The following is a 24079-nucleotide window of genomic DNA, read 5'->3' on the forward strand; positions in this document are numbered from 1 at the left end:
AACGCAAGGAGGGGGAGTGGGAGAGGGAGAAGCAGGCTTCCTGCGGAGCAGGGAGCCTGATGGGGGGCTCAGATTCCAGGACCCTGGGATCATGACCTGAGCAGAAGGCAGACGCTTAACGACGCCCAGGCACCCCGGAGTACAAGGTTCTGTGCTTTGTGTTCTGGGGCATTTGGTGGGTCTGGGGTGGGGCCTGAGAATTTTCATTTCTAATGAATGCACAGGTGGTGCTGATCCTCTTGGTCAGGAACCACACTTTGAGAACCACTGCTTTAGGATTTTGCTTAAATGTCACTCCCCCTGAGACACACACTAACTTGGGAAGATGCTCCTGCCGTAGGTTCTTAGGCAATCTGTATGGCTTCTCCTGGGCTCTTGCTTGTGATGATTTAGTAATGTGCCCCCACGCCCTACCTATCAGTTCCATGCACAGGGTGGGGGTCTGTTGTATTTACCCCTCAAAGGATCTGGCCACTATTTCCTACCCCTTACCTTCCACACTCCTGCCACCCAGGCCTGCTTTCAACCTCAGAATAGGCCAAGCTACAGACCTCACACTTTCCTGTCCCAGGACCTTGGCACTTGATACATTCACGGCCTGGAACATTCTTCTCTGGGCTCTTCACTTGGCAGGCTTCACATCCTTCCTCAGAGAGGCCTTCGTTGAATATATAATTTAAAGAAGTTCCCTCCAGCTCTTCCGCTAACCCCTCAAGAGCCAGCAGGGGTGACCATTCTACTCCCCACTGTGGACCCAGCGTCCACACAGGCCCACAGTGGATCCTCATCAGAGAAGCAAATGAATGGGGTTTCTGCTCTCAGTGAAATCCTCATTGGAAGAGGCCAGAAATCAGCCAGCCTTGCCCTGTGGGCTCTTCTTTCTGTCAACCTCCCTTCCATCAGGCCAATCACCCAGCACTTGGTTTTGAGCAAGGCATTGGGGCAGGGACGGAGGGGAGGGGAGTTTTGGGAACAGCCAAAGTTGCAGATTAGACACCTACAATCAGATCCAGAGGGCTGCACTGTGTTCTGCCAAGTGAGATACCAAGGGCCCCTGAGGCAAGACACCATGCAAAATATCTTTTCAAAAATAGCAGCTTGCAATCTCAGGAATGAGCATGAATTGTCAAAGACATGAGCAGTGTTTTGAAACAGCAAGAGGAGTCCTATTTATATTGCAGAGAGTGGTGGTGCGACATAGGCCGATGTTGGGCCGATTTCCCCAGAGGAGATGCTTCGGAGCAGGGGGGCACGGAGATGCCTGCAGAAGCAGTGTTGGAAGGACCACGGCTGAAGAAGGAGACACCTGGTGGTGTGCAGGGAAGAGGGCCTCCCTTGGCGCCTGGCCTAGCTCTGCTGCCTACGGGACAACACAGCAGAGCAGTGAAGAGCTCAACCTTTGGACGCAGCTGAGCCTGGCTTCCAGCCCTGGGCTTGGCACTGTTGCTGTGCGACCTTGAGCAGTGACTTAACCTCACTGACCCACTTTCCCAGGAAAATGAGAGGAAGTAGTGATTTATCCCTCACAGTTGTTGTTTAGAGTCAATGAGATGTCACAGGGCCTGGCACAGAGTAAGCGCTCAATAAATGACAGCTATTATTAGTTATAACATTTAAAAATTAAAAAAAATTTAAATTGTGGTTAAAAATATATAGCATAAAACTTACCATCTTAAACACTTTTAAGTGTATGGTTCAGGAGTGCTATGTATATTCACATTGTTGTGCAACCAATCTCCAGAACTTTTTAATCTTGCAAAACTGAAACTCTGTACCCTCGAACAACTCCCCATTGTTCAGCCCCCAGCCCCTGACAACCACCATTCTACTTTTGAAGAGTTTGACTATTTTATTTTTAAAGTTTTAGAAAAGATTTTATTTATTTTGAGAGAGAGAGAAGGAGAGAGACAGAGAGAAAGAATGAGTGGGGGGAGGGGCAGAGGGAGAAGCAGACTCCCCGCTTAGCAGGGAGACCCATGGCGGGGCCCAATCCCAGGACCCTGAGATCATGACCTGAGCCAAAGTCAGATGCCCAACCAACTGAGCCACCCAGGCACCCCTGCCTGATTTTGACTATTTTAGATACCTCATATAAGTATTTATCTGTCTGTGACTGGCTTATTTCACTCACCATGATGTCCTCGAAGTTCATTCCATGTTGTAGCAGGTGTCAGAATTTCCTTTGTTTTTAAGGTTAGGTAATATTCCACTGTATGCATAAACCACATTTTATTTACCCATCCATCCATAGATGGGACACTTGAGTTTCTTCTAGCTCTTGGCTATTGGGAACAATGCTGCAATGAACATGAGTATGCAAATATCTCTTCAAACTCCTGCTTTCAGTTCTTTTGGGTGTACACCCAGAAGTAGGATCATTGGATCATGAGGTAGTTCCATTTTTAATTTTTTGAGGAAACTTCATAATGTTTTCCACAGTGGCTGCACCATTTTACATTCACACCAACGGCACACAAGAGTTCCAATTTCTCGGGTGCCTGGGTGGCTCAGTTGGTAAAGCGACTGCCTTCAGCTCAGGTCATGATCCTGGAGTTCTGGGATCGAGTCCCGCGTCGGGCTCCCTGCTCAGCGGGGAGTCTGCTTCTCCCTCTGACCCTTCCCCCTCTCATGTGCTCTCTGTCTCTCTCATTCTCTTTCAAATAAATAAATAAATCTTAAAAAAAAAGAGTTCCAATTTCTCCACATCTTTGCCAACAATTGTTGTTTTCTGTTTTTTTGTTTTTGTTTTGTTTTGTTTTTTGGATAGTAGCCATCCTAATGAGTGTGAGGTGGTATCTCACTGTGGTTTTGATTAGCATTTCCCTAATGATTAGAGATGTTGAGCATCTTTTCATGTTTGTTGGCCATGTGTATGTCATTTTTAGAGAAAAGTCATGCAGTCCTTTGCCCAACTTTTAATCAGGTTGGTTTGTTGTTGTTGAGTTGTAGGAGTTGGTGATATATTCTGAAAATTAACTCCACCTCAGATACATGATTTGCAAATATTTTCTCCCATTTTGTGTTTTCCTTTTCATGCTGTTGTTTCCTTTGATATGCAGAAATGCTTCGTGTTTGATGTAGTCCCATTTGCCTATTTTTGCTTCTGTTACCTGGGCTTTTGGTGTCAGATCCAAGAAATCATTACCACATCCAATATCATGAAGATTTTCCCTATTTTTTTTTTCCAGGAGTTTTATACTTTTAGGTCTTATGTTTAGATTTTTTAAAAAGATTTTATTTATTTATTTGACACAGAGAGAGCCAAATAGGCAGAGCAGGCAGAGGGAGAGGGAGAAGCAAGCTTTCACTGAGCAAGGACCTGATGTGGGGCTCGATCCCAGGACCCTGGGATCATGATCTGAGCCGAAGGCAGCTGCTTTAACTGAGTGAGCCACCCAGGCGCCCCTTATGTTTAGATTTTTAACCCATTTTGAGTTAAATTTTGTGTACGGTGTTAGGTAAGGTTCCAACTTCATTCTTCTGTAGTAACACTTTTATACTGAGGAATTCCTATCACCTGTTTGTGCCTATTCTCGCTTCTATTAAAAAAGTGGGTGAAGAACCTTTCTATGCATCAAGAGTACAATAAAGAAAATTAAAAGACAAGCTACAAACTGGGAGATATTTTTGTAACACGGATAACCGACAAAGATCAGTATCCAGAATAGTCCTATAGATCAGTAAGGAGAAAACAAACAACCTAGTAGAAAAACAGGCAAAACACATTAAAAAAAAAAAAAAAACTTCAGAGAAGAAGGAGCATGAACAGCTAGTGAACATATTGAAAAAAAAATCAGCGTCATTAGTGAGGCAAATCATTAGATCAGCAAAATGCAAATCAGCGTCACGAAGAGTTATTTTATACCCACTAAATGGGCAAAAGTTAAGAACTCTAATAATGAGGACTCAAACACAGCTGATCAGAGAGCAGATTGGTACCTTTCTGTACTATCTTGTGAGGTCAAGCACCCACAGGGCCAACAAGCCAGCAATTTCACTCGGGTGAAACTCACCCCAGAGAAACTCTCAAATAAATGACCCAGATGTGTCGAAGAATGTGCACGGTGACAATGTTTGTGGGATGTGAACCAAATCTCCAGTGATGAGAGAAGACTTCTGGAAATCGTGGCATGTTCCTATCAATAGGTTATTGTTTAGTGGTAAAAAGGAGCTGCACTAGGGTGGTTGGAAGTTCAAACATAAAATTGAGTAAAAGAGGCAAGATGCAGGCAGCGTGGCATTTGACAAATTTCGAAACCAAACCAAAACAATATATTCATTAGATATATACATAAACATAAAATCCAGGATAGTGGTTACTCTGCGGGTGGGTGGGGGGGGCGGCAGGGACATGATGCAGAAGGAACCCAGAAGCACTGATTGTGTTCCAGAACTTAAATGAGTAGACATCCACAGGTGTTCATATTGTGATTAACATGTGCCATAAACTTAGGGCACATACATTCTTTTAAACATATTGACATGTATATAACATGATAAAAAGTATTTTTTACAGGGGCGCCTGGCTGGCTCAGTCAGTAGAGCGTGCAACTACTGATCTCAGGGTCATGAGTTCGAGCCCCAGTTTGGGTATAGAGATTACTTAAAAAGAGCAGGTATTTTTTACAGCCTGTATTAGTTAATCCCCGAGGGCCCCTTTGGCTCTAAGCTACAGCATCACAGCTGCTAGTTTAGAGAGATCTGGTAAGAAACACTCCATTATTCCAGTATCTGCTTATTTGGGGGAAGAATTTGGAAAGAGCAGGCGTGTCACTGCCTCCAAAACAAATTCTGGGCACCGAACCCAGAGTGGAGGCTAGAGGCTGGGAACAGGAGGCACCAGGAAAGACCCCGGGGCAGGAGGAAAGAGCCCGACTGCGAACTGCGCCTGACGCAGCGCCCCCACTGCCCCCAGGATTGCGAGAACTCTTTAGCCTGCACCTTCCTGCACTTTGGTCCAAGTCAGACAGAGAATGAGTGGGTCATCAGGCAGCCATCTACCAACCACTACGTTTCTGGGAAGGAACGGGGATGGAATCACTAAACAAAGGGGTCCCATGGAAAATACTATCAAGAAGCCACCCCTATACGAGTTCTCTTTCTTTGGCTTCCCAGAGTTAATGACCATGTCAGAGGCCTGAAGACATCACGCCTTCCCTGAGAGAGCTGTTGTGCGGTGCAGGTCCCCACGGAACCCTCATGGGCGACATGGAAGGAGGTGAGTATGCTTCAGCTGTAATTAAGCAAGGCAACCCCCTCACCTCCATGTAACTCAGCTACACTCCGTTTTCTCAACAAATACAAACACATAACTCAACACACTTTTTCCTAGGGTTTGTCTTAGTGCAGTGGCAGAAAAGCCTTTTAAAATCACAGCAGTCTATGAAGATAACTAGTCTTTCAAAATGGAGTGAGGTTTGTCGGTTTTTATTAATGTCTTTTGAAAAATGCCTTAAATATTGCAGAACTTAATTTGCACTGCTGGCCAGATATACACACCATGTATCAGGTTATACGGACAGCTCCCCCTAAAGATCTTTGAAATGATCTGGACATTCAGCCAGGAGCATCCTCTGAAATGTGGATCAAGGCCTGAGCTTGAGAAAACCTCTCTTGGACTTCTCAATGATTTGAAAAGAGGCACATTACTTAATATTTATCTGGAATCTTGGATAAAGACGTGAACATGAAATGCTAAATTTGAAAAATGACAGTGTCTTTTGAAAAGTTTTGTGAAGTGCTTTGCCCCTGAGCCTACAAGATAGCTGAGCGCCAAGCCTTCTTATTCCCATTAAGATACGGCCACTCTCTGGGGACAACTGTTGTCACCTCTCCCAACCGATGGTTCTGGCACATGCCGACTCTTACTACTGGTTTCTGTCTCCGGTCTTCAAGCGTCACCATTCATCTTCACCGCATGTTCCCTTCAATAAATCACACCCCATTCTCTGACCTCACTGGTGGCATTTGAATCTCTACTGCTTAGCCACTCATTTGCTTTTCCGCATCCAAAGAAAAGAAACTGTCCTCAGGGAAGAATGTTCATTGCACAAAGGGAGTCACGGAAATTGTGTGGGAATCAAATAAACTCTCAAGGGTGATACAGGAGCAGAGGTCATAAAGATCTAAAACTCTGGGATTTTTTTTTTTTTTAATTGGGCATAGGTGGGAGATGTCTGCAAGGATTAGCTGGTTCTGTGCGCTCCCTTTATGGATTCTGAAACACTAGCAGTTCCCAGGACTATTTTCAGAGCTGTCCTGACACTTGTTAATAATGTTGGTGTATAAAGCTGTGCCCTGTTTAAACTCATTTAGACACAAAGAAAATTAGCTTTTATGTGCCAGAAGGGAAAGGGGAGAAAATCTTGTTATTGCTGTCAGAGGGAGAATGCAAAAAGCTTTAAGTGAAATCAGAGACTTCTTCCCGTCAGGTCCAAGTACTGGGGAGTGACATTTTCAGGTGAACAGCGAATACTCTGCCTTCTTGATAAGATGACCAGCAGCTTGCTCCTGGGCCAGGCCTAACAGGCCCCTAGTTGGCCACCCTGACCTACATCAATGCAGTGAAACCTTTCCAACAAGCTAAGCTGAAATTAATATAGGGAAGAGTCTGATGTTCTTTTTTGCTTTCAAAAACGATTGCCCCCTAAATGCAACAGAGGATTTTAAATTGCATTCTGGAACAGGAAAAGGGCATTCGTAGAAAAACTGGTGAAATGTGAATAAAGCCTGTGGCTTAGTTAGCAGAGTTTAATAAATGCACACAGTTACGTAAGCTGTGGGGGAACGCTGCGGAAGGATACAGGGCGCCTCTCTATATGATCTTCACACACTGTCGTAGAAATCTAGACCACTCCCAAATACAAAAGGTTTAGTGGAATGGTGCCCCGTTAGTACACTTGACTCTGATCTCTGAAGAGCAGACACACAAAGGAGACCTCTGGCTTCGGGGCAGGGGGGTCAGCCCCATTTGTACCTTCCCCTAAACCACAGCACAGGCAATGGGAGAGGGTACCCCGGAAGGAGAACGCTCCTGTCCTAAGGAAGGTTGCCAGGCAAGTGAGCTGGGTCTCAGTGTCTCTGTGCTAGGCAGAAATGCACGAGCCTGGAAAAATCAACAAAATGAGCTCAAACAAAAGCAGGCTGGGCCTGTCACTTTTGTTAATCATTTACTCTCAGTAGGAGAGCATGGTTCTACATTGTCTCAGGCTTCCCCTTGATTCATATACATTTTATTCACTATTCATTAAGGATGGGAGGTTTTTTTTTTAATAGATTTTTATTTATTTATTCATGAGAGACAGAGAGAGAGAGAAGCAGCGGGAGAAGCAGGCTCCCAAGGAGCAGGGAGCCTGATGAGGGACTCGATCTCAGGACCCTGGGATCCTGACCTAAGCCGAAGGCAGACGCTTAACCATCTGAGCCACCCAGGCGCCCAAGGATGGGAGGTTTACTGCTCATTCAAAATAGTGATATCAAGAGTGAGCAACAGAACTCCAAATTCAAACACTTTTCTTTAGGTTTTAGGGTATTTAATTATCTTTTAGAAATTATCTGTGTGTATCTAAATTAAAAATTTCAGCTTACCCATACTAGATAAGGATTTTAAGATTAAGGTTCTTATAGTTAAGCATCTATCCTACATTTTGTTCAACAAGTTACTCAAGTATAGATTTTTCTTTTAAACACAAAGATATCTGCTTTCAGAAACACACAGGCCTCTGCATATTTTCCTTTGCTAAGATGTGTAAAATATTATATTTTCATTTAAACACAACTGTTTCAAGCATAAAGATGAAAAGCTCTTTTGGGGTTTCTTGAAGGATGGGGGAACAGAGGAGAACAGATAGATTCACAGTGGCACTGACCTGAGCAAGTCACTCAATACTTCTGCATTCTGATTGCACGAATCCAGATGCAGCATTCCAGAAACTTCTCAGGTCCTGTGGTGCTGAGAGATTAATGAGAAACACTGCACGATACTGAGAGATCTCTTAGGCAGAATGTGAAATTTTTATTTAAAATAAGAAACAAATTACTTCTGCTACAGAAGCATTAAAAAATTTCTACACCATGGGTGCCTGGGTGACTCAGTCGGTTAAGCATCACACTCTTGATTTCAGCTCAGGTCATGATTTCAGGGTCTTGAGATTAAGCCCTGCATCGGGGATTCTGCTGGAGATTCTCTCCTTCTGCCCCTCTTCCTGCTCACCTCTCTAAAATAAGTAAATCTTTAAAAAAATAAATTAGTCCACAATAGCCAAACTGTGGAAAAAGTTAAGACGTCCATCGACAGATGAATGGATAAAGAAGAGGTGGTATATATACACAATGGAATATTATGCAGCCATCAAAAGGAATGAGATCTTGCCATTTGCAACGACGTGGATGGAACTGGAGGGTGTTATGCTGAGTGAAATAAGTCAATCAGAGAAAGAAATGTATCATATGACCTCACTGATAGGAATTCTTAATCTCAGGAAACAAACTGAGGGTTGCTGGAGTGGGGCTGGGATGGGAGGGATGGGGTGGCTGGGTGACAGACATTGGGGAGGGTATGTGCTATGGTGAGCGCTGTGAATTGTGTAAGACTGTTGAATCACAGATCTGTACCTCTGAAACAAATAATGCAATATATGTTAAGAAAAAAAAAGAAGATAGCAGGAGGGGAAGAATGAAGGGGGGGAAATCGGAGGGGGAGACAAATCATGAGAGATGATGGACTCTGGAAAACAAACTGAGGGTTCTAGAGGGGAGGGGGTTGGGGGATGGGCCAGCCTGGTGATGGGTATTAAAGAGGGCACATTCTGCGTGGAGCACTGGGTGTAATGCACAAACAATGAATCATGGAACACTACATCAAAAACTAATGATGTACTGTATGGTGATTAACATAACAATAAAAATAAATTTAAAAATTTCTATACCATATCACTGGGGTTAAGTGACCTTCTTAACAAAAGGGGCTGGGATGGCAGAATGACCTTTTTCTCAGAGATGGGAGGGTTTTGAGCTGAGAATGAATAAGATCTGATTTATTTTTGAACAAGACCACTCCGCTGCTATGGTGATAAGTCTCAGGGTGGGGTGGAGGGTGGATGCAGGGGGGCAGTTGGGAGGCGACCACAACCATCCAGTGCAAGACTGGCGGTGGGGAAGACATGGTTAGATTGTGCAGGTGATTTGAAGGTAGACCCAAAAGATACGGAGAGGAAGGGCAGGGCCAAGGAGGCACCCAGGTTTTTGTCCTGTGCAACAGGGAAGGATGGCGTTGTCAGAAACAGAGAAGAGAAAGATTATAGGAGCAGACTGAGGAAGATCAGCTCCATTTCAGCCATGTTAGGTCAGATGTTGAAATAGAAATGTCAAGCAGGTGGCTGGATCCAAGTCTGGAGTTGGAGGGAGGGGTCTGAGCTAGAGATCAAATTTTGGGCAGTCAACAGCACATAGATGGTATTTAAAGCTTGAGATGGGACAAGATGCTCTCGGAAGTGAGAACGGTTAGGAGAGACCAGAGGACTGAGCCTGGGGCTGTCCAAAGTTCAGAGATCAAAGAGAGTAGGAGGGATGGACCCAGGAGACGAAGACTTGCCCCACTCCCCTGGCAGCCCAGATGGTCCCAGGGAAAAACCTGAATATGGTGAGGTCTTTGCATATAACTATGGCCAGTTACCTGGGAACAGAGCCTTAAGGGGAAAGGATACACATTTCCCCACTTGATTTTAAGAGCAATTTGCTATTCGAGTCATTTGTGGACTCATTTTGAAAAATTCACCTCTTTGAAGGGATCAAATAGTAATCTATAAGCCTAATTTGGGGAGGACTGTAGGGTAGAGGGGCAGTAATTGAAAGGCTTAAAGGCTACCTTGTAACTGGAAATAGGTTTCAAAAGCTACTTATAATAATCTGTTCAAAATGTAATACAGGGAATAAATTCTGCACATGCATACCCACATATTCCTGGCATGTGACTCCTGCACAATTTTCTTTTCCCAATAAGAGAAAAAAATGGCAGCAGCCTTAGGATGGACTTTAAATACAAAGCTATCTGTGAAAACAGTGAATCCAAAAATGAAATAATACGCTTTTCTCATTCTGACTATGAATCGTGCCCGGGGCCCTGGCTATATGTCAATGCTGTGCTAGCGATGGAAGGCCCACCTTTCTGGAACACATCTCGTTCCTACAGAGCACATCCCTCATATTCATAAGTCTGGTGCAAACAAAAGAGCAGCCACTAAAACACGGATTTGGTTGGGCATTACTGCCGAATACGATCAAAGACAAAATTCTCTGATCACTTTTGTCTGATCATCTGTAGTAGTCGAGTTACAGAAATAGTACTTGTACAGAATGTATTCATGTGCAAAATGGATCATTTATTTAGCACCAAAATCAAATTATAAAAACACTGGTTCCATCTTGAAACATGCATTTTAAAAATTCTAAGTTTGCAGGGAGACACCTGCACAATCTGGATTCCCAAATCCCTTTATAATTTCTAATGACAAAGACAACTGTCACTCATTGTGGGAAGTCAATGCGGAGACAACGACCCTTCGAACAGGGTGGCCTGCAGGGAACGACGCTTCTTACTCAGCCCCAGGTTTCCGCCTTGATCTCCAGGGAAGAGCTCTGTGCTTGCTGAAACAGATCCTCAGTAAATGGTCAGGAATCCTACAGGTAATAACGCTGCTGAATTTACTGAAGAGGAAAAACATCGTCAAGGTCTCCTGCCTACTTATATTTGCCACATGAAGCTTCTCAAATGGGGCCCTTCCTAACCAGCCACCCTAAAGTCCAGCTTTCAGTGTAAGAAGGGCTGGTTAACACCCTTTAATAACTACTTTGCGATTCCAAATGACTCCCTGGCAGCTTTTCTAGGGAAGGAAGGAACTGTTGTGCAGGTGGCTCTGAAGATCTCCAGACAAAAGCCAGGCTTGGGTTAACCATTTCCCATCCAGGCTGACTGCAGAGATCTGTGATGCCCAGACCCCAAAGCCCTGATGACAGACAAGGAAAGCAATGCTTTCCCCTTAGTAAAAGCCTTGCCATTCATCTGCCTTCTCCTTTTTCTTCTTTATTATTGGCAACTGTCTTTGGAAATTGGGGTAACTCCCCACAGGCAGGGGACCCAAGTAAGGCCGGCATCCTGGGGGTGCTGTACTCTGAGCACCCACGAGGAAGATGGGGCAGTTAAACTCCAGAGAACATTTGTGAGCAGGCGGAGATGGCCCATTTGTACCTGTCCTTTGGAGCTAGTGAAACTGGACATCGGAGGCTGTCACACTCCCGGACACAAGGGATCCCAGTTCCAACTGTACTTTGATGCATGTACTAACCATCCTTCTTTATGAAGGACTTTGGTGTCTCCCCGGCTGGGGGTTCAAGGGGTAAGTAGGCCTGGGCTGTGGGTCAGCAGGGTGGGACAGTCTCATGTTTCTTATAGGCCAGGGACATCCTCCCGCACGTCCTTCCCCAACCAGATGGTACCACTTCCAGGACTGCTGCGGGAAATAAGTCATGACATGAGACATGGTTCTGGTCCTATACAAGGTCAATGAGGCTCCTATCAAGGACACACAGGGAGGTTCCCTCCATGGGAACACTTCTGTGTTCTTCTGGCCTTCAGTCGTCCATGTCAGTGAGTTTTCTCTTCTTATAGTTCTGAACGAGGCTGGAGGCTGTGATCTGAGAAGCCTGCCCCTTCTCCCAACACTGGAAGTCGTTCAGTCCTTTCTGTCCTGTTTGAAACAAGCCCCTCTCCATCTCGTCCAGCCTGGCCACCAGTGCTGAAGTGTCTTCATTGTAAGCGTTCTGGGAGGAGTCCATGATGCGGCGAAAACGTCCAATGAATGTCTGAAGGAGAAGGGAGTGAGAGAACTCAGATCCGTTCTTACCCCAGAACCTTTTCGTTTTAAAGATTTTATTTCTAAGTAATCTCTACACCAAGTTCAAGCGGGGCTCGCTCGATCTCACAACCCTGAGATCAAGAGTTGCACGCTCCACCGACTGAGCCAGCCAGGCGCACCATCCCTGAACATTTAGATGTCACAGAGGGAAAGACTTTGGTGTAGGACTCAGTCGGATGGAGGTCTGAGGCGCCTTTACCACTCGAGGAAGTTATTTCACGTCACCGTGCCTTGATGTCCCCGTCTGTGAAATGGATTGTTAGGAAAATCCAAGGGGTTGTTAGGGAAACCAATGAAGGAACACATGTAGAGCACCTTGCAAATGGCTGGCAAGAGGAAGCTCCTTGAAAAGCATTACGCGTTATTGTTATTAGTGACAAAGGCCATAATAATGTACTGTGACACGTGCAGGTTTCAACAGAGAAGACTCCTGATCTAACTGAACGCATTTTCTACTTTTTTCAGTCTGAGAGCAGGACAGAGACACATGTGATCTAGGGGTGTCATTCTATCCCAGGGCTCCGAGACCAAGCCACGAGCCCTGGCTTCAGTTTCTTCCACTGCCTTGTGGCAATGTCACCTTATGTATAAGCAACTTTATAGGACTTCAAAGCAGTGATGGGAAAAGAAAACATGGAACTCACTAGCAAAGGGCAGTGTTCCAGTTCAAGAACGTGTCCTGGAGACATTGTAAGACAAATGGGTCTTTCTCATTTTTAGCTTTCTGCTCACAAGAGTTTCCTAAGCTCCAATGGTCTATAGTCTGTGTATTGGCTTCTTTATCTGAATGGAGAGCAATGAAACTTTTCTTAACTATCCACATTAAAAACAGCACCAGTGCACGTTAGCCCAAATAAGCCTTGAGCCTGTTGGAGGGCATGTGCACGGTCTGGGGAGAAAATGTGTCTTCAGCCACCAGTGCTTATAAAGCTAGAAATGAGGGAGTAAAACAGGTAGAAAAGGTGGTTTCTTCTCCTATTACACAATAAGTTAAAATAAGGTCATATCATAAAGGATGGTACTATGTGTATAACACTGTCTTGTCCATGGACCATAACAGTAATAGATACCATTTATGAAACAGCACAACATAATCTCACTGTGGTGCAATAATTTTGGCACTATTATATCACCACTTAACAGGTGAAAAATTGAGAAGCCTAGAGAGGTCAAGTAGCTTGACCAAATGACACCATGAGTACACAGCAGAGCCATGTCTTAACCCCAGAGCAAGGGAGGGGAATAAGCAACATGCGCATTCCTGATAGGAGCCCTCAGGCCAGTACCCGGGCTGGGCTGGTGCATTTGCTGCCTGTCCCCTGTGATCAACCATCATCCCTTTCTTATTTCTAGGACTTCCTGTTGGTCCCAACTCTAAACAAGCAAATATGAAGAGCCGCAGACCAATCATTTTTAAGTATGCATATAATCAGCAAACCCAGTCTAATTGTCGGTTGATGTGGAAAAACGAATAAACTAACTGTATAAATGATACACTTCCCTGGGGAATAGTGAAGCCTGCTGGCTGCCACACGGGCTCCTGGCGCACATGCAGGGCCCTAGGTTTTCAGGTCAATCACTTGCCTGCAGGAGAGACTGGGAAATGTCTGCATTCTCTGGACTGTCGAAATGCAGGAGCTGGGAGCCAAACCCATAGAAATGGGGCCCCAGCTTGTGGAGGTCCACCACATTGGCATCGGCACTGAACACCGTCCTCCAACCTTGTTGGTAGATCTTGGGAAGTTCCACAGAAAGGATCCGTCGCTTGTTGTCAAAAAGTCCCTTTGCCAGCCACAAGGGGAGTTCAAGCTTTGAGCCCTGCGTCAGACAAGAATACCGATTTTAACAATAAATCACATAGTAAATGTGTGCGGCAGAAAGGAAATACACACGCCCTGGGCAAATATCAGTGGTGCCTATTCTCTCTGGGGGCAGGGCTATCACATGCAGAAGATCTGGTTGTGACCTGAAAAACTGAAGTTTTATGTCATGATGGAATGGTAAGAGAAATGGATTTATTCAACAAAAGCATAGTACAGAACAAAAATGTGGTATAAAGGGAAAGTTTTCTAACTCACATATATAAAAACTTCCAATTGCAGATACTTCAGAAATAAAATAAACATTTCTGCTTTCTTTGAATATTCAATATCTGTTCCTCATATACACTTATTGGGGGCCTACTATGTGCTAAGAAGTACCACCCTGCGTGCTGGGGGCTATAAGGAAAAACAGTATCAGCCTGAGCTCAGACCACAGCTCCTCTGTATCCCGCTTCAGATATGGCAGAAAAGATAAATCTCTCTATATTTTTAAAGTCTTAACAGAATTGGAAAATATTGTGAGGTAGCCACGACCAACCAGAAATTAAAAGAAATATCCAAAAAAATAAAAGTCAAACCTAACTAAGTTGAAAGAGGTAACAACAGCATAGAACTCTCACAGAGCAGAACTGTTGCAAAAGGTGGACTCAGCTTTGCAGTGTGTGTGAGCAGAGCTTTTAGCCAACCTCCCAGGGCCGGGGAGACAAATGTTGAGTTCAAGGCTGCTGAAGCAGCCAGAACATAAGGGACCAAGATTTGAAAAAAAAAGGATAGAGACAATTAAGTCCAATTTCTGTACCAGATATCAAGAGTAATTAGGCACCAACTTTAAAATAAATTTTAAAAAATCAAATGGAAATTCCAGATCTGAGAAATCCAAGAATTGAAATTTAGGAACTCGATGCGGGGGAGGGGCACCTGGGTGGCTCAGCTGGTTAAGCATCCGACTCGATTTCGGCTCAGGTCACGATCTCAGAGCTCAGGTCATGATCTCAGGGTCGTGAGACTGAGCCCCCCATTGGGATTCTCCCTCTCCCTCTGCCCCTCCCCACTTAAAAAAAAAAGAACTCAATAGATTAAGTCACATTTGACTGGAGGCTTACCAGATTTGACACAGATAGAGGGTCATGAATTGAAAAAAGGGTGAATAGAAAATATCCAACTGAAGCATAGAAAGAAAATACAGAAAAGAGCATGAGAAGTCGAATATGGAATATGGAATATGGAATATGGAATATGGAATATGGAATATGGAATATGGAATATGGAAGGAAGGAAGGAAGGAAGGAAGGAAGGAAGGAAGGAAGGAAGGAAGGAAGGAAGGAAGGAAGAAAGAAAGAAAGAAAGAAAGAAAGAAAGAAAGAAGAAAAGGAGTCTAACCTGCATGTAATTTGAAGCCCAGAAAGAGAGGAGGAATAGATTGAAGCAAAGGAAGTATGTGAAAAGACAATGGCCATGGATTTTCCAAAATTAAAAAGAGATATCACATCATGGATTCTAGGAACATATGAACACCAAGTAGGAAAAATACTAATAAAACCACAAGTCAGCATATCTTACTCAAATTGCTGGAAGATGAAGACCTAGAGAAAATCTCAGAAAGCACTGCTGGTGGGGGTGAGAACACATCTCCTTTACAAAAAGAGCTAAAAGAGTCAAAGCCAACCCCTCAACTGAAATGATGGAAGACACAAAACAATGAAAATGGAACAACATCTTTTATTTATTTATTTTTTAAAAGATTTTATTTATTTGAGAGAGAGAGAGAGAGCACAAGCAGAGGGAGTGGCAGTCAGAGGGAGAGGGAGAAGCAGACTCCCCACTGAGCAGGGAGCCTGATGTGGGGCTCGATCCCAGGACCCCGGGATTATGACCTGAGACGAAGGCAGACGCTTAACCGACTGAGCCACCCAGGCGCCCTAGAATGACATCTTTTAAAAAGGCCTGAAATAACTGCAAATCTAAAATTCTATACCCAGTTAAAATATCCTTTAAAAGCAAAGGGGAAATAAAGGCATTTTCATACAGGAAATGTGCAGAAAGTTTTTTTTTTTTTAAGATTTTATTTATTTGAGAGATAGAGAGCATGAGAGGGAAGAGGGTCAGAGGGAGAAGCAGACTCCCTGCTGAGCAGGGAGCCCGATGTGGGACTCGATCCCGGGACTCCAGGATCATGACCTGAGCCAAAGGCAGTCGCTTAACCAACTGAGCCACCCAGGCGCCCATGTGCAGAAAGTTAACAGAGCAAGCCCAAGACTGCCCTCCTTAGAAGGGCCTGCTTACAAGGTTGGTCCTTGGTGGGTGTCCTGGAACCTGGGTTTCAGGAGGGTTCCCACTATTCTCAGAATGGATACGAGTACCTCATTGTGCTTAACCAGTTTGCACAATGTGGTTTATGTTGAATACCTGCTTTTCTTCTGGGAGCCTGGACTCTTGGTATATGTTAGGTAGAGTGCCCTATGTAACTAGCTCTCAGTAAGACCTTGGGTACTGACTCTCTCATGAGCTTCCCTGGTACACTAATATTTCACACGTGTTGTCATAATGCATTATTGGAGAAATTCAGTGCATCCTGTGTGACTCCACCGGGACAGGACTCTTGGAAGCTTGTGTCCAGCTTTCTGCAAACTTCATCCCACATACCCTTTCCCTTTGCTGATTTTACTCTGTATCCTTTTATTGTATTAAAATTTAAACATAAGAATGACTGTATGCTGAGTCCTTTGAGTTCTCTTAGTGAATCATCAAACCCAGGGTTGGTCTTGGGGATCCCTTGTACAGACAGAAATGGAGAATTTATCACCAGAAGACACAGAGTAAGGAAATCTTGAAGGGAGAATGAAAATGATCCCAGGAAGAAATAAGGAAATGCAGGACACAAAGTAAAAAGTAGGAAGGCAAAAGTAAACACAAATATATCAGTAATTACATTAAATGTAAACAAATTAAATACACCAATTGGAAAATTGTCTAACCGAATAAAAACAAAACCCAACTATATGCTGCTTAAAAGAGATATATCTTAAATATAAAGAAACAGAAAGGTTGAAAAATGCCATGCAAATAGTAGTCAAAGGAAGGAGCATACTAGAGATAAAGGGGACATCTGACAATAACAAAGTGTCATCATATCCACAGGAAAAAGATAGGTATGTCTAAACTGACAGAAGTAAAAGGAGAAACAGATGAATCTATAATCATAGCAGGAGACTTTGGCATATCTCTTTAGATAAATAATAACCAAAAAAACCAGTAAAAATATAGAAGACCTCAATGAAACAAATAGCAAACTTGACCTAACTTACATTATTTAAAACACACAATGACTTCATAACACACATCTGCTCAAGTGCATATAGAATGGCTAAATGGATTTTATGCTGCAGTATAAAACAAGCCTTAACTTTCTTTTTTTTTTTTTAAGATTTTATTTATTCATCTTAGACACAGAGATACAGAGAGAGAGAGAGAGCATGAGCAGGGAGAGAGGCAGAGGGAGGGAGAAGCAGGCTCTTCGCTGAGCCAGGAGCCCAATGTGGGGCTCGATCCCCGGACCCTGGGATCATGACCTGAGCCGAAGGCAGACGCTTAGCCATCTGAGCCACCCAGGCGCCCCACAAGCCTTAACTTTCAAATGACTGAAATCTTTCAGACTACATTCTCTGGCCATAGTGTAATGAATTAAACTAGAAATCAAAAATAAAAAAGATGAAGAGTGAAATCCCAACATGTTTGGAATTAAGCACTGGTCTTCTAAATAATGAGTCAAAGAAGAAATCACAATGGAAATGAGAAATTATTTTGAACTCACGGATATGAAAATAAAACATAACAAATCAAAACTTGTGGAATGCAGTTAAAGCTGTGCTCAGAGGAAATGTACAACTAAAAAATGCATAAAGGAAGGCTGAAAAATCAATGACCTGGGGGCCCATCTCAAAATGCATGGGCAGGATTGTGAGGGGTGGGAAACAATACAAAATTAAACCCAAAGAAAGTAGCAGGAAAGAACTAATTATAAGAACTTAATGGAATTAGAAAACAAAGGTACAAAGAAGAAAACTGACAGAGTTATAAGTTAGTTCTTTTAAAAGGCTAATGAAACAGATGAACATATAGGAGGGGGAAAAAAGAGAGAGAGAGAAGGAAACATACCAAAATAGATTCTTAATGACAGAGAACAAACTGAGGGTTGAGGGAGGGAGGTAGGTGGGGGGTGGGCTAGATGGGGGATGGGCATTAAGAAGGGCACTTGTTGTGATGAGCACTGGGTACTGTATGTAAGGGATGAACCACTGAATTCTACTCCTGAAACTCATATTGCACTGTGTCTTAACTAACTAGAATTTAAATAAAAATTTGAAGAAAAAAGTAAAAGATTAATGCAATTGATAAACTCCTAGCAACACTAATGAAAGGAGCATAATTTCTCCATATCAAGAATAAAAACCAAGACACCAATATAATCCTACAGATGTCAGAAAGATAGTAAAAGGGTATTTTGAACATTATACCATTACATTTGGAAATTTATATGAAATCGTCAAATTCCTAGGGGAGAAAACAATGTACCAAGAGAAACACAGGAAGAAAAAGAAAATCTGAATAGTCCTACATCTACGAATGAAATTAAATATGTCATTAAAAACCTTCCTACACAAATCTCCCACACAGAAGAATTCCAAATAATTTATGTAGACACTCTGTCCTCAAAGAAATAGAGCATAACTCCCCATTCCTTATGTGAGGTGTGCATAATGACTCCCTCCCAAAGAGAACAGTATGGAAAGGTGGAAAAAAGTAACTTTTTTTGTTTGTTTGTTTGTGAGAGAGAGAGAGAGGTGGGGAGGGGCAGAGGGAGAGGGAGAGAATCCTAAGCAGGCTCCACTCCGAGCACAGAGCCCAACCCTGGGCTCAATCCCATGACCCTGAGATCATGATCTGAGCCGAAATCAAGAGTTGGATGCTTAACCAGCTGAGCCACCCAAGCGCCCTGGAAAAAAGTAACTTTATAGTGAAGAATCCTGACAAACACTACCTCAGCCAGGTGATGGAGGTTCCTATCAATGTGATAAGCCATGCCGACAGTATGCGTCCTTGATATGATGCCATAAAAATGGCACTTTACCTCTGTGATCTTCCTCAAAACAGGTTTTGACAGGTCACTGCAGTCTAACCATGCCGGAAACATCAGACAAATCCCAATTGAGGAACATTCCACAAATTATCTGACTAGCACTCCACAAAACTGTCATGGTCATTAAAAACAAGGAAAATCTTATAAACTGTCACAGCCAAGAGCAGCCTAAGGAGATGGGATACTAAATGCAATGGGGTGGCCTGGATGGAAACCCGAACACAAAAAGGACATTTGGTAAAATGAAGGCAATATGAATAACGTGTGGGCAGCGTATCTCTGTTCAGCAGTGTGTACGAGAACAAAATCCTTATCTACTATAATGCAAAGCCTAGAAATAATGTCTTAATTTTTTAAGGCAAGAAAACAAGCTTAAGACTATTATTTAGAAACACAGAGGCGAATGCTAAAGAAACTATTTAAAAAGTCGACAGACCGGGTGGAGCAAGGAAAAGTGGGGGAAAGCAAGGCAGGGCCCACTATTTTTTGTTATACATTTGTTGGTACCATTTGACCTTTAAAACTTTGTATATGCAGGGGCGCCTGGGTGGCTCAGTCGTTAAGCGTGTGCTTTAGGCTCAGGTCATGATCCCAGGGTCCTAGGATCGAGCCCCGCATCGGGCTCCCTGCTCAGCGGGAAGCCTTTCTCCCTCTCCCACTCCCCCTGCTTGTGTTCCCTCTCTCGCTGTGTCTCTCTCTGTCAAATAAATAAAATCTTTAAAAAAAAAACTTTGTATATGCATTACTTTGATTAAAAACTAAAACACGCCAAACACACCCTTCCAAACAAAATGTAGGTTAAAAAGGAGGTAATAAAATAACCATGACGAGCCCGTTCCTGGAACCGACTTGCATGTGAAGTGCTACAGCTCCAGGCTCCAATTCCAAGCTCACCATTTGAAGCAGTGGGATCCTGGGCAAGGTACACAACCCTTCTGGGCTTCAGATTCCTAGTGTGTAACCCTATCTAACTATAGGGTCGTTGAAGGATTAAGGGGGTAACAGATGGGAAAATCCCTCCCCCATCCCATCCACGCCGGCACTAAAGCCCTCGGTAAACAGTTGCTGATACCGTCATCATTGCGCAGGAATGAATCTAGCAATTTTTGGTTCCCAGACGTATCAGAAGCCAAACAGGATCAGAACCCCGATCCTGAAGCCGTCAGTAGTAGCCAATCCTTAAGCCTTCGACATAGGACGGGGCGGGTGGGGGCACTGTTCAATTTGGACAGCTTCAAAAATTAAATAAGACCACCTAGCATACATTTGGTTTCACACAGAAGGCGAAAGCTCAGAAACCACTTCAGCGCGCTGAGACCGGACAATAGAACTCATGTGTGCGTACAGCCCAGGTTCCCCCTAAAACGACAAATCCCAAGGGGCAGTGTGCCTGGGGCGCGGCCGCGAGGCCCACCGGGAATTGTAGTCTTTTCAGGAGGAACTCGCGCCTAAAGGATTACCTGAGGGATCGCGTGGTCAGTCTCGGCCCCTCCGCTCCGCTCCAGGAAGAAAGCTCCAAGGCGAGGCATGGGGGTCTCTGTGCGCACCGGGAGCTTCTCGTGGGACATCAGGATGTCGTCCAAGGACAGAAAGTTTTCCTCAGGCCCCAGCGCACCCGACTCCACCCGGAAATAAGCCTCGGACATGGCAGCGGCGGCGGCTTGAACTTCTCTGCTTCCACTAGTGGGATGCCGGGAGTCCGGGATGTAAAAGCCTGAAAAAGCGGACGCAGCTCAGGATTGTGAAAGGTGTGGAGGTCGCTGCAGCCGCTCGGCTGGATTGAAATTTTTCCCGCTCCGGGGACGGGCCAGACTGGAGCAATCGATCCCGGAGGGTTTGCCCAGGCAGAAGCAATCGACAACCTGCGGCCTTGGTCCCACGTGATCAGGGGCGGGGCGCAGTACCCCACCCGCCCCGGGAAGATTTCTTCCGCGCAGTGTGAGCTCAGTGTGGGAGCCTTAAAAAGGAGCTGGAAATGCCCGTTGACGTTGCTGGATGCATTTGTACTAGATTGTTTATGTGGTCGTTTAAATGTTTACATGTAGTTAAAGACACTTTGCAACACATTTGGGGTCTTATAAAAGGGCATCATTGTGGCCTCCGTCTAAGGCTTGATCAAGTCACACCTATTTTCTACAAAACCAAACCAAACCTCCAGCACTAGCCCCAGAGAGTTATGGACTATTTGTAGTATTTTGGCATGGGAAAGGGATGGAGTAGGAGGAGAGAGGGGGAAAGCACTAGGCTATGTCTGGCTCACAAAGGTCCTGAGTTTACTTCAGAGCCTCCCAGTTCACCTTAACATCCTCTGGAAATCTCCTTTCGTGGCTCTTAATTTGAACCTTAAAAGAGGAAATCTGATTGGCCCAGTTTGTCTTTTTGAAGAAGGTCGTAACAGTCATATGTTGCCTGCCACCCTATAGATTGGATGGGTGCCTGTGTCAGGTGCAATCGGTTGTCTATTTGGGGGAAAGGGGTAGGGAAGGGATCATGGTTATGTGAAAATTAATAAAGATAAACCTCATTAAGATGGAGTCGGGAGATTCAGCAGGGGGAGCTCTCATGCCCTATCACTCTTTATCAATACAAATCCAACAGGGAGAGAAGGACTTTGCACATGGATACAATTTTACTACCTTAGCAAGAGGAAGAAAGGTTTTCTTTCCTCCAAAGGTCCAGCCAATGAGAAACAGCCACAACTCAGCCAATGAGAAGCCACTGTACTTTGAACTCCTGTTTTACTCCAATGGACTTCTTGTTTATAACAGCTTCCCCAAGTGCCCCTCTCCTCCATAAATGAGCCAAGTCTCATGCATTCTCTGGTCTTGTCTTTGGTTTTGCCATCGGTTGCTTGCACTGGATGGCCATTCTCTGCTATTTCCAAATAAACCTATTTTTGCTGGTAAAATAACTGGCAGTTTTATGTTTACAGTTACATGTTACCAGACTTGGGGGTGCTATTCAGTCACAGGTGTGGGCAGTGGCAGTGTTGAGAGATGTGCTGTAGAACTTCATACAGAAGGGCATTTTCTGGGGTTAGTAGAGCTATGAGCAAAGGGTTCATGGGAAGGGAGATGTGTATTAATCAGGCTTCTTATTCCCTGCTTTTTAAGATGTTGTGACATCTTGGGGCTTTAGGCCCTCCCTCTCCCCCGCAGGAGCTGTCCCTCTTTGGGTGAGCTAATTCCTAGAGTAACAAACAACTTGTCTGTGAACACACTTTCCATTAACCAAGCAGTTAACACCCTATATCCCCAACCACTTCCTTTAACTCTCAGGTCCCCTGCCCTAAATCACCCCAGGGCTGAATACTGGACAGTGAGAACACCTTTTATAGCCCAGAGTCCACTGACATTAATCAAAGTATCCCATCCTAAGCTCGCTTAAATTTGCCTACTCTGTCTCACCCATTTCTTCCCACAGAAACCACAATAGAGGCTCTGGGTCATGCTCTCTGCTCATTCCTTTTGCTTCCTTCCTGACCCTGGTACTTCCCTATGTGGCTTTGAATGGTACAATGTGCCCCCTTCTCTTGGGAAAGGTGAGCGGTAAAACTTATTTCAATGGCACTGACCACTCTGTCATTACTCAGTCACCCTTATGAATTAAATCCCAGTGTAATCAAGACAAGAGGCGGTGGGGGAATCAGGGCCAAATTGTGGAAAGACTTGGGAGCTAAAGAGTTTAGGCTATTCCATAGGAAGTAGAAAACAGTGAGATTTTTGAGCAAGTAACAACATAAACTGAGCTTTAAGAAGAGAATTCCCACAGTGGGGTGAAGAAGGGAGAGATTCAATACAGGGATGTCAGTTTGGAAGTTCAAGGGGCAACACGTGGCAACTAATTGGATATAGGAAGTGAAGGGCAGAGAGGGGTCAAAGGTAATTCGAGTTTTTAACCTGGTTGACCAAGTGGATGGAGATATCACTAACAGATATACAGAGCACAGGAATATGGGCAATTTGGGGTAACAGATGAGTTTGGTATGGCACTTATGATGGAGTCTAGGAGCCTCTAGACAGGTAGGTCTGCAGCCCTGCAGAGAAACCACCTTGAACCTTCAGTTAGGTTCTATTTAGAGGTAGTTACAGGAGAGCCTTTAACTTTATCATATTTTAAATGTTCAGTTTGCTATACTATCCGATGTAAAAGTAAACATAATTCATAGTCAATATTTATAATTTCATGAAATGACTATAGGGTCGGTACAGTGAATATATTAATTTGTCTAACTGAAGGCAATGCAGGTTATTTACTGACAAGGTCAGTAAGCTATTTTTGATGTTGAAACCATTAAGATGGATGATTAATGATTTATCAGTGCCAAGAAAGGCCTTATTTTTGTACAGAGACCATTGGCTCTAAACCAAAAAATACCACAGCTATTTTAATACTAAAGTAACAGGCCAGTGTTTAAGATAAAACCAGATCACCTTGTTTTTCTTCTGTGATGTCTTGGCTCACCATGAGACTCATTCACTGCTTGTGTATTTTTGCTCTGTTTAATCTATCCTCTTTTTGAACTACTGAGTAAGCCAGAAAAAGTGAAATTAAAGTTTGAGCTTATGATGCTAAACAATTGCATTAATTCACTTGACAGAAGTGGTACATAGTTTATCAAATATAGATCTGTTTATAGCCTATATTTTAAGAGCCAGGAATGTTTCTTTTCTCTCCGAAAGCTTGTGTTCCTTACTACCCAGCCAATCAATCTGTGAACCAGAATTGCACTAGACAGAATTTCAGCATATTTATGACATTCAGAGTGTGTTCAGTGTATTTACCTTATACAGAATTTCAGTATTCCAAAGATGTCTGCTGGATCTCTGAAAAAAAAAAAAAAAACCAAAACAACACTAACTTTCCCAGTGTCACCAAGATTGCAGAATCCTAGAACCGTGGGACACACACAGACTTTAGATGAGCAAAACCAAAAGCAGCTTTAAATTTTTTTTTTTTATACTGGTTCTTTCTAAATTTCTTCCTCTGAGTGGGGAGGCTGTGACGCAAGTGACAGAAATCCAGATCCAGGGGATGGGGGAGGATTTATGGAGGAATTAAAAAAAAGAAGAAATATATTGGACTCCATCCTTCCAGCTGCTTCCTAGGCCAAAAGTTCTAGGGTTTTTCTTGATTCATCTCCCCTTATACTCTATAACTGGTCCATCAGCAAATGTTGGCTTTGCCTTCATAATATTTGTAGAATC

At 43.8% G+C, this 24079-nt stretch overlaps 1 protein-coding gene across 2 annotated transcripts; it reads right to left on the bottom strand.

Annotated features, from left to right (window-relative positions):
* Positions 1 to 10383: 10383 nt before the first annotated feature.
* Positions 10384 to 20649, bottom strand: GINS3 (GINS complex subunit 3). 2 transcript variants are annotated; one of them, XM_027619231.1, is made up of 3 exons: positions 20333 to 20649; positions 13497 to 13730; positions 10384 to 11859 (listed from the first exon to the last, which is right to left on the bottom strand). In XM_027619231.1, exons 1-3 carry the CDS (start codon positions 20516 to 20518, stop codon positions 11629 to 11631), a joined length of 651 nt encoding a protein of 216 aa, XP_027475032.1. In that variant the 5' UTR covers positions 20519 to 20649; the 3' UTR covers positions 10384 to 11628. The 2 variants fall into 2 exon arrangements, with proteins under 2 accessions (XP_027475032.1, XP_027475033.1); XM_027619232.1 differs by lacking the exon at positions 13497 to 13730.
* Positions 20650 to 24079: the final 3430 nt, after the last annotated feature.

The sequence above is a fragment of the Zalophus californianus genome, chromosome 17 (genome assembly GCF_009762305.2).
Source record: "Zalophus californianus isolate mZalCal1 chromosome 17, mZalCal1.pri.v2, whole genome shotgun sequence".
In the NCBI taxonomy this organism is placed as follows: domain Eukaryota; kingdom Metazoa; phylum Chordata; class Mammalia; order Carnivora; family Otariidae; genus Zalophus; species Zalophus californianus.